General features: G+C 38.3%; 2 protein-coding genes across 2 annotated transcripts; both read left to right on the top strand.

Annotated features, from left to right (window-relative positions):
* The first annotated feature begins 1,179 nt into the window (after nt 1–1,179).
* Nucleotides 1,180–2,160, top strand: LOC6037295 (transcription initiation factor TFIID subunit 11). The gene is made up of 2 exons (XM_001847169.2): nt 1,180–1,599; nt 1,663–2,160. The coding sequence occupies exons 1-2, from the start codon at nt 1,253–1,255 to the stop codon at nt 1,982–1,984; spliced, it is 669 nt and encodes a 222-aa protein (XP_001847221.2). The 5' UTR covers nt 1,180–1,252; the 3' UTR covers nt 1,985–2,160.
* A 3,080-nt stretch (nt 2,161–5,240) lies between these two features.
* On the top strand, nt 5,241–9,548 carry LOC6037296 (sushi, nidogen and EGF-like domain-containing protein 1). The gene is made up of 4 exons (XM_001847170.2): nt 5,241–5,717; nt 8,649–8,791; nt 8,853–8,982; nt 9,048–9,548. The coding sequence occupies exons 1-4, from the start codon at nt 5,666–5,668 to the stop codon at nt 9,110–9,112; spliced, it is 390 nt and encodes a 129-aa protein (XP_001847222.1). The 5' UTR covers nt 5,241–5,665; the 3' UTR covers nt 9,113–9,548.
* The last annotated feature ends 239 nt before the right edge of the window (nt 9,549–9,787 follow it).

The raw sequence follows: 9,787 nt of genomic DNA, 5'->3' as shown, positions 1-9,787 counted from the left end.
TTGAATTGAAGTTCAAGCTGAATGAAAAATAAAATTGTATCTATATAATCAATCGTAAGCAAAATGTTGTAGAAAAGTGCTTCACATTAAATTGTGCACCATTCGAATCTCGAAACCCCCCCCCCTCCCCACTTCGTCACATCTTGTCACACCTACGGTAACCCCCTCCCCCTAAGAGCGTACGTACTTTATGGACACCGTATTCGTAGATTCAATAGCTCAAAAATTTAAAATTTAATCAAAATCTGAAATATAGAAATTTGAAAACACAAATTAACGAAAAATGCGAAATTCTAACTTTATTTTCTTCAAAATTTTAAAAAATTAAATGTTTTAGAATAAAAAAAATAAGAATTTCAAAATTATCGAATGGAGCATTTCCATTCGAGCTGCTTTTTTGCTTTTTTTCTACAATGTATTCTTTATTGTAAGGTATATGCACTTCGGAAGAAACCGGTCAAGAAAAAATTCAAATGGGGAGCAGCGGCAGCGAAAGCAAGCCAGAGAGGGTGAAGAAAAGCCTCAAGAAAACGTCCCCTCTGGTAAAGCTGTTTCTTGACCCCCTTTCTTTTGAAGAGCATACCGGCCCTATGGGAGAACTGTCGTTTTTACCACTCGAATCTGGTGCTTCATTAAAGAATAAATAATTTAACAAAATTTAAATTTAAAAACTTTAAAATTTAGGAAATTTCAAATTACAAATTTACGAAAAACCTGATATTCTAACATTCAAAAACTCTACTTTTCAAAAAAAAATAAGAACTTTAAATATTAAGAATTTAAGAGTTTAAGAATTTAATAACTTAAGAATTCAAAACGCAAACAAGGATTTTATGGTTGATTTTCAAATGAAACATTAAACGCAATCTCATTGAGTCTATACCAAGGTCTATCGAGAATTTAAAAGTGAGAGTGTGTGCGTGCAACATGGAGTTAAATTTTTCAAAGTGCCATGGGAACCTTCACAGCAACTGCACAGATAGTTTAACTCCATGTTGCACACACTCTCACTTTTAATTTCTCGATACCTTAACGTTACATTTTTTCCCCGATTTCCCTTTACCGCTTGCCAATCAAAATGAGGTTTGCCCTAACAGAAGAAAATGGTTCATGAAATCAAAAAGCCTTTTCGCTGACAGAACTGCTCACATCTCTTGACTAAAATCAGCTGAAGAGGAACAAAACAAAACAAATTTAATTTCGTAGAGTGCTTCAGAAATACCTAATTCCGATTTAATTTAAAATAAACATCATGGAAAACATCCTCGAGCCAAGCAGTTCCGACGACAACATGCCACCGGACGCCAAGAAGGACCTGGCGCTGTCCTCGGAGGACGATCTGTTCGATGGTCCAGCGCCGTCGTCGTCGATCAAAATTGAACCCACACAGCTCCAGGACCACCGCTCTTCGTCGTACTCCATCAAGGCGGAAGAGTTCGAGGACATAATCTTTCCGGAAATTGGCCGCGAGACGTCGGTATCGGCTACGCTGCCACCCATGAGCAGCATCATCAAGGACCAGAAAGAGCTGGAACGGGCCAAGCGGAAAGAGGCCAAAAGCAAAAAGGTCATGGAAGAGGAGGAACTCGAGAAGATGCAGTAAGTGGGAAGAAACGAAGTGTTTGTATTTTTGTACCTAATTGTTTTTTTATCCTCTTCCAGGGTTCTGGTGTCCAACTTTACCGAGGAGCAGCTGGACCGGTACGAGATGTATCGACGAGCGGCATTCCCGAAGGCGGCCGTAAAACGACTCATGCAAACCATCACCGGCTGTTCCGTGTCCCAGAACGTGGTCATCGCAATGTCCGGAATAGCGAAGGTTTTCGTAGGCGAGGTGGTCGAGGAGGCGCTCGATGTGATGGAACGAACGGGAGAAACCGGCGCCATCCAGCCCAAGTATTTACGGGAGGCGGTGCGGAGGGCTCGCCAACGGGGCCAGATACCGAACGGGCGGGGCCACAAACAATTCTTCAAGATGAACTGAGATGGAGCGTTGTATCTGATGGCTGTATAATTGATTGCAGAAGTAGACGCTGATGCCACGCGATGACGAGTTCTTTCAACTTTATACTGCCCTTTATGAATCGTGTGCAGCACTCATGTGCTTTAGGTTAAGATGATTTAATAAGATAATAAATATAAATATTTTAATACTGCAAGTTAAATTCGTTTTATTTTTGCAATATTTTTGTTGTGATAGAGGTTGATGAGCGGGAATTCCCGGGAAATCGACCATTTTTGGACTTCTCGATTTCCGGGAAATTTGGTCGAGGCTCCCGGGAAATTTTAAATTAATAAATATGGAAGCAAAATTATTTAGGGGCAGAATGGCCCGCCTAAGTAAAACCATAGAAAAACATAAAAATTTATGAATTCAGTGTAGTAGGCTTATGCTTTAGGATGTTCCCTTCAATGTTGTATACTTGGTTGATGACAATTTTTAGCTTAAAACTATTTTTGAGCCACTTGAAAAAAACGGTTTTTCGACTGCTATTTTATTTTTACAAATAAGCATCCTAAAGGTAAGAACAAGATTGTCCGTCAGGCCTGAACGCAAACGCAAAATTTTGCGCCTGTCATCATAGCCTGCCAGTCATCGACCATTGAACAAAGCAACCCCTGCAGATTGTTCGACTGACAGTTGATGGGAAAATCGAACTGGCACAGCGTTCTGCGTTCACCACTGCGTCGAACGGACAATCTTGTTCTTAGCTTAACAACTAAGAAAAAAACTAATGTTGCAATTAACGTGATTTGTGAAGCTACCAGGAAATAAATGATCCATTTAGCTCAAATTTCGTAACTTTTGATTGTTTGTATAAGGCAGAAAAAGCGGATTTTGAATTAACGCTTCCACCACCAAACCTCTAAATGATTTGAAGGTCCAGTTGTTTTTTTACCTTAGTTGACCTTAAAAATTACAAAAAAAACGTTTAATTTGTTGTTTTGAGTCGTTGTTTATCATTTTGCAAAATTCCCGATACTGGGAAATTGTATATTATTTTTACAAAATTCTAATTACAATTTTGTTCAACTTTTACTTGCCAAAAATCATCGCCAATTTTTAATTGTTATTGTGTGAAGTTTTTGATTGGTTTTCTATTAACAATTTAGAAGAAAAAATAAAGTTATGTAGTCAAAACTAAATTAATTAATTCATCAAACATTTTTGAAGAGAGGAAATGTTTCGAAAAGTCGTGTTGCAAAAACGGAAATTATTTCAAAAAACTAACTTAATCCACCTATGTGGTTGGTGCCTTCCTCACTCTTTTCCAACAATGGGTGATATGTGATATGATGGGTTTGGACACAAATTTCGTCTTATTTCGTTAAGTTCCGGAATACAAAAATCACACATATCACTCAAGGGCTCATAAGTGGTCATAGCTTGAGACAAGGTTGCCAGATCTTCAATTTTTTAAACTCGTTGGAAAGGTCCTTCGATTACCTTGCCAACGATGGGTCGGATGATGGATCCGGACATTGTTTAAATACATTTAAGTGAGATCCGGCTACAAAAAAAAACATAAATATCACTTAAGTGGTTATAACTCGAGACAGGGTTGTCAGTTATCAACGGTTTGGACTCTTTCAATTACCTAACTAACGATGTATAACATGATGATGTTTGGTTAAGTTTACTGCAATTTATTCAACTTCCAAAAATATGCGAAAACACATTTTTATACATAAGTTTTGAACTACTTATCGAAACTTCAAACAATTCAATAGCACCGTATGCGACCCTAAACCAAGTGGAATGCGACTGGTTTGGTCAAAATCGGTTCAGCCAGTGCTGAGAAAACTGAGTGACATTATTGGTCACATACACACACACAGACATTTGTTCAGTTTTCGATTCTGAGTCGATATGTATGCATCAAGGTGGGTTTTCGAGCTTTAAATAAAAAGTTCGATTTTAGAGCAGGATTATAGCCTTACCTCAGTGAGGAAGGCAAAACGGGTGCCACGATATCTCAACACTGCTTTGACCAAATCGGCTCAAAATTTTGGTGAAGACTCTTTAAACCGGTCCTGTGTGTATGACGAAGGCCGATTTTCAAAAACTTTATTTAAAAAAAAGATAAACATATTTTTATGTTTTTCATATAAAAAAACGTCAGTTTTTGATTTTTGTATTTTTTAAAAAGCAAAACTTCAAAATCGAGCTTCGTCATGCACACGGGATATGTCTAGGGAGTCTTCACCCCAAATTTCAGCCAATTGAGTCCTAAAGCCCTTGTAATTTTTTTATGTACAACGGTTAAAAACACGATTAAAAACCATTTCTGATCACTTTTCTTTTCATTTTAATGCAAAAAAAAAAAATGACAAGACAACATTTTTTCGATGGATCAACTATGGTCCCCTTGGAACGAGCTGTCAAGTAGGACCTTTTCTGTCAAGAAGGGCCGTGAAGTTAATTTTTCAAAATTTAATTTAAAATCCATTTTAAACCCTTTGCGGCCGTTCAAAGGGTCATTGTACTCAGAAAAATAATCTTTATCGTTGTGAACAATAATATCACAAATTTAAGTTTAATTTAAGGACCCAATTTGGTCCATCCTAGGGTCCATCCCATCTCGAGATATCGTGGCACCCGTAAATCAATTCGGTGTTTAGAAAAAAGTTCACAAAGTTTGACAGTTCGCTTTGGGCATGGCAAAATTGTCAACTTAAATTGTCTCTTCACCAGTTCAATCATTAAATATCTTCGTGAAACTTTAAGGAGTGATTGAAAATCATCTTTTTAGTAAATTTAGTGAATTTTCTGTAATATGAAATTTTGTGATTTTTAACATGTATGTAGCCCCTTAAAGTAAATGTTAAACCTAGTGATAGACTGATTATTCAAATTATAAAACTTTTCAAACAAAATTTCACCAGCAATCTAAGCCTACAGCATAAAAAACGAAAACTCGAAACGAAAAAAGTGCAGCTCACAAGGGCAATGGACTGCTCGCTGTGTAAGTGCGTTATCTGTGCCTTATCTCGTTACGGTGCCAAGTCAGGCTCAAAACGGAGGAGGTCTGTACGGTTTCATCGCCTTAGAACATGTGCGATTTTTTTCTTCAATTTGTGGAAATCATGCGCTTGAAATAGTTTCAAGCTGCAATTAATTATAAGATTAACCTAATTAATGATGCCCCACCTAAACCAAACGCATATGTTTTCATTTGAGTTCTAAAAAAAAGGCAACAATCGCGGTACGAGGAGATCTGTCCCAATAAGAACGACAATCTCAGCAGCACAAAACAGGAGAAAGCATAAGAAAGTTCTGAACCAGCGCAGAGTCAGTCTTTCGTCAACCGCGCGCGAGTCAACACACACTTCCTGGACGTTCTGAGCGTTGCTCGAAGAAATCGTTGAATTCTATATTTAAAACGATCATTTAAAACTGCTATCAGCTGAAAGTTACTTCCTTGTGGTTAATTCCATTGAGCAGGTTAATAGGACAGTGATTAAACTTGCGTTTGAGTCCAATTCATCGCGTTTTCTACGTTTTGACCCAGAAGAAAGTGCAAGTGCAAGTGGAAGTGTGTTAAATGAGATAAAGGAAAGAGGTGCTAGGAAGATACGACGACTTTTTTTTTATAGTTCTTTGGAATAGAAATCGTTACCACACGCTGAGCTGACGGATCGAGTAGTGCCTAAGCGCAGAGAGATGCAGCAGAGAAGGATTATTTTTGGTGCACTGTTCATCTTCACTATCGCTGGTAAAGAAGTGTTTACTTTAGGATGGGAAATGGCCTTTTAAAATCGCCTTTTTTACTCAAAAGTGATGAGAATACATATGAGATATTTTAGAGCAGTGTAGATTTAGTGAGCTTTTTACCTACGGAGAAATGAAAAAAAAAACGAGAAGAATTCATGCCAGATGCGATGATTTGAAAAAAAAAATCGTTGACGTCTTGTCGTATAAAACCCCTGTCCATGTTTTCCAAATGATTCCTTCGCGATTAAATACGATCCCTAAACACACCACACATCATTACAAATCAATCAACTGGAGCGTTTGTACGGTATGTCAACGCGTCCTTCTTTCCCTGTTGATTCTGTACGATGTGATCCATTCACAAAATCTGTCTATGCGGTTAATGCAACGTAGTAGGCCTGGCCGTTTTAATGGTTTAATTCGTTTAATATCTTTTTAAGGGGCAAGTTAGGGCTCCTCCATAACCTAGGGGAAATATACCCTTTCTAATCAAACACCTGTCTTCGTCATATGAAGAGTTTGATGCTCGATTAAAGCTCCAAAAATACTATTTACTAGCAACGGCACCGCCTCGAGTAAGCACGCAAATTTATGCCATTTACTGACCAAAAAGATCAAATTTAATGCACTTTTGATCATAATTTGTATTTTGCGAGACCATTTCTCATCATTTTGGTGGCACACACATCCACACGCAAGATCAGAGGTTAACTGCTTAACGAAAGTCGCCCAAGGGAATGATGGAAAGAGAGGAGTCACAAATCCGTATGAATAATTTCAAGATTGTTCAGGTGTAAACCGAAAACGCGATCAAAAATTAAAGTGGAAGAATAAGGCTTTTAACTGCTTATTTAATTGTCGGCGTAAAGGCCGCCGCACGGTTTAATCATTTTCTGATGTACATTCAATTTTGCAGTCCAAAACCAGCCATTGAACTGAAAAAATAAAATTCTTTTTCAAATTTTCTTTTCTTGATTTGTGTGCACCTACGTCGAAGACCAAGACTGTTTACTTTTTGCTCTTTGGTCTGACAGTCTTGGTCTGACAGATTTGGTCTGACAGCTTTATCATGGATTTTGGTCTGGTCTAGGCGAGGGATAGGACACAGCACCTTCCTGAAGTCGCCATCAATATCTTTTCACTTGCGCTAACGATTTCAAAGCGCTTAAGATATAAAATTGCTTCCAACTACCGGCAACATGTTCTTTTGCACATTCTTTAGTCACTCACTTGAAACATAATCCCGAAACATGTAAATAATTAGCATGCGCCATCAAAAAAACAAACGCGCTAAGACTTATGACGTTTCAATTTTGACTACCCATTCCAATCGAAGGCTGAAGAAAACCGAGCGAGAAGCGAAGGCAAATAAAGAACAAAGGGTGGCCACCAACACTACCAACACGCTGGTGCAGCGCCTGCTGGAGTGAGCCAGTGATGCCAGGAAATTTTCTCTATAAATGCTACTTTTCGTGAGTGTTCGCTTAAAATTTCATCAATTTTGGCAGCACGAAGCAGACGAGACGCACAAGAGCGCTGGAAGGAAAAAAGAACTAAGTTGAAAATAAAAAAATGGGCGTGGCCCAATGCACTCGACTGATTAGAATGCATTTGGAAAATATTTTTTTTAATTCTTGTAAAAGAAAAAGCATAACTTTTAATAAAAGTGAAAATAAACAGAAATGTTCACAAAAAGTTGCTCTACTCGTCGGTGTACTTGGTTTTTGTAAATTTCAAGGAACACTCCAGATTATCCAGCATCATTCAAACACGACCGCTTATTAGGCTTAAAATGGGTATATTTTTAACGGACGATATCTCGAAAACTATTGGTCCAATTTTCAGAGGCTCTCTATAGTAAACATGAACACGTAGGGTGGTCCAAATCCGCCTGTTATGTTGCCCCATGGAGCCCTCTACACAAAAATTGCCATTTTCAGAAGCTAATAACTTTTCAGCAAAAAATCTTAAAAATGTGGTAAAAAGCTGAAACAGTTCCAGTTGATGATTTTTCCCATACAAACATCAAACGATTAGAGGGAGGGGTTCCCGTGGGCACAATGAGCTCAAATTTGGAATTTAGCTTAGTGATGGGTCAATCTTTGATTTCAGGGGGTAGCCCCGAGAAAGCCTGAATGTGGACCACCATAATGATCAGTTGACTTCAAATTTTAGAATTTTAGTTAAAGGGTGATTTTTGGAATTGCAAAAACTTGGAGTTTTTTTTTTAAGGTCCAATAAACCAAATTTTCAGTTTTTGCTTTTTGAGTGTTTTTTAAACCCCCTGACTCAAAGCGGTTTCAAAACACCCAAAAAGCAAAAACTAGAAATTTGGTTTATTGGACCGTTTAAAAAAAAACTCCACAAATGTTGTTTGCAGCTCGTTATAAAAATTGATGTTTTCAGCACTCGTCGTATTTATAAATTTTCACAATAGCAAAGAGAGTGAAAAGTTTGTTGCTAACCTTGAATCTGGAGGAGTTATTACACTACACTAATAAAACAAACAAACTCGCACATTTTTGCAAGTTTGGCAAACTGTCAAACGCGAAAAAGTGCGAGTTTGTTTGCTTGTTTGCGGTAGTGTAATGGCTCCTTGAGCAATCAGAATTTCAATAATTAATTTAAGCAAAATAATCTCGCTGGGAAACAAAAAGCGTAATTGCTAACCTCGAATCTGAGCAATCAGCCTTGAAAGGGTTGAAAAAATCCTTGTGGGTTGGAGAAATAATATAATTCAAGCTAAATAATCTAGCTGGTAAACAAAAATTCCTGATTGCTGACGCTAGAGGATGTGGATGATATAAATTAAAAAAAAAAATATTAACCTATTAACAAAACGATCCGAATTGTTAAAAAAAACAAAACAACTTGATTAATGGATTAAATAAATTCGAAATATTTGTAAAATAAAATTAACTTCTTTTTCCAGGACTCGCCTACAACACCCATGCCTGCGAACTGGACCAAACCCAGCACGGCTGTCGGATAGACAACGGCCAGTGCACGTGCGCCTTCGGCTGCAAATCGGAGTTCCGGTACGCTACGCGGAAAGAATGCCAGGATGCTCTAAAGGTAGACAGCAGTGCTACCAGACCAAATAAAACAAATTAATTTTTTTTTAAACAATTTTCAGGGCCGCTCCAATGACGTATGTAGCAGGCAACCCTGCATGAACGGGGGCCACTGCAGTCAAGTTAGTACCGTGCAACAGTACAAATGCCGCTGCGAGGGTACCGGATATTGGGGACAGCGGTGCCAACGATGTAAGGATTAAGTCGACGAATTAATTTTAGAAAGTCTGACTCATTTCCATTGTGTGTTTTTCCAGTGTGCCCAAAACCGGAACAGGTGACCGCTGGCACGCAGTACCCGCCGGAGTGTGTCATCATCTAAGAGACCAGATTAATCCCACTCTTCACGTTCTAATCTGTATTCAACTTAACCCGTCGATCAAAAATAGCACCACGCACGCAGATCTGGCTTCTTTCCCCCCTGGAAGTGGAAGTCTTACAGAGAGACCGCGCACCGCCCCCGCACACACAGCTGTAGCAGCCAGACTTGGTAGAGCTGATAAGACCATTCCCTGGTGAAAGGTTACTGCAACATAACATTTCAAGCTATCCCCCGTTTTGTCGTCGGAGCATTTGCTTCCCGGTATATGCCATAGTTATTATAAAATACTGATAAGCTTACAATAGTAACGTCTCTCTGTCTGAGATTCTGATTAAAACAGTTGCAAGAACCTAACCTAGTGCCGTTTAGATTAGAGAATTATATAATTTGTAATGATTTTGAAAGCATGTAAATAAAGGACCTGTGTCGTAAAGTATTGTGATCTTGGAAAGATATTTGAGAAACAATCGATGCGATTCTTTTTTCCAGAAATTTGCAGAACTCGATTTGATCAAATCTGTAATGTTTGCGACCGACAACATCATTCTAACTTTTTGCCTTCCTCACCTTACTGAGGCTATAAAATCACTCGAAAAATGATCTTTTTAATTAGACATCCTAGACCTAGAGTCATTTATACATATCGACTCAGAATCACCAGCTGAGCAAATGTCT

The sequence above is a fragment of the Culex quinquefasciatus genome, chromosome 3 (genome assembly GCF_015732765.1).
Source record: "Culex quinquefasciatus strain JHB chromosome 3, VPISU_Cqui_1.0_pri_paternal, whole genome shotgun sequence".
Classification (NCBI taxonomy): Eukaryota; Metazoa; Arthropoda; class Insecta; order Diptera; family Culicidae; genus Culex; species Culex quinquefasciatus.
Note: the sequence above shows the minus strand (reverse complement) of the source record. Positions and strands in the feature narration are given on the sequence as shown.

Coding starts and splice junctions, on each gene's coding strand:
- LOC6037295 (XM_001847169.2), top strand. CDS start 1,253: ATGGAAAACATCCTCGAGCCAAGCAGTTCCGACGACAACATGCCACCG. Junction 1,600..1,662: donor GAGGAACTCGAGAAGATGCA/GTAAGTGGGAAG, acceptor ATCCTCTTCCAG/GGTTCTGGTGTCCAACTTTA.
- LOC6037296 (XM_001847170.2), top strand. CDS start 5,666: ATGCAGCAGAGAAGGATTATTTTTGGTGCACTGTTCATCTTCACTATC. Junction 5,718..8,648: donor GTTCATCTTCACTATCGCTG/GTAAAGAAGTGT, acceptor TTCTTTTTCCAG/GACTCGCCTACAACACCCAT. Junction 8,983..9,047: donor GGGACAGCGGTGCCAACGAT/GTAAGGATTAAG, acceptor GTGTTTTTCCAG/TGTGCCCAAAACCGGAACAG.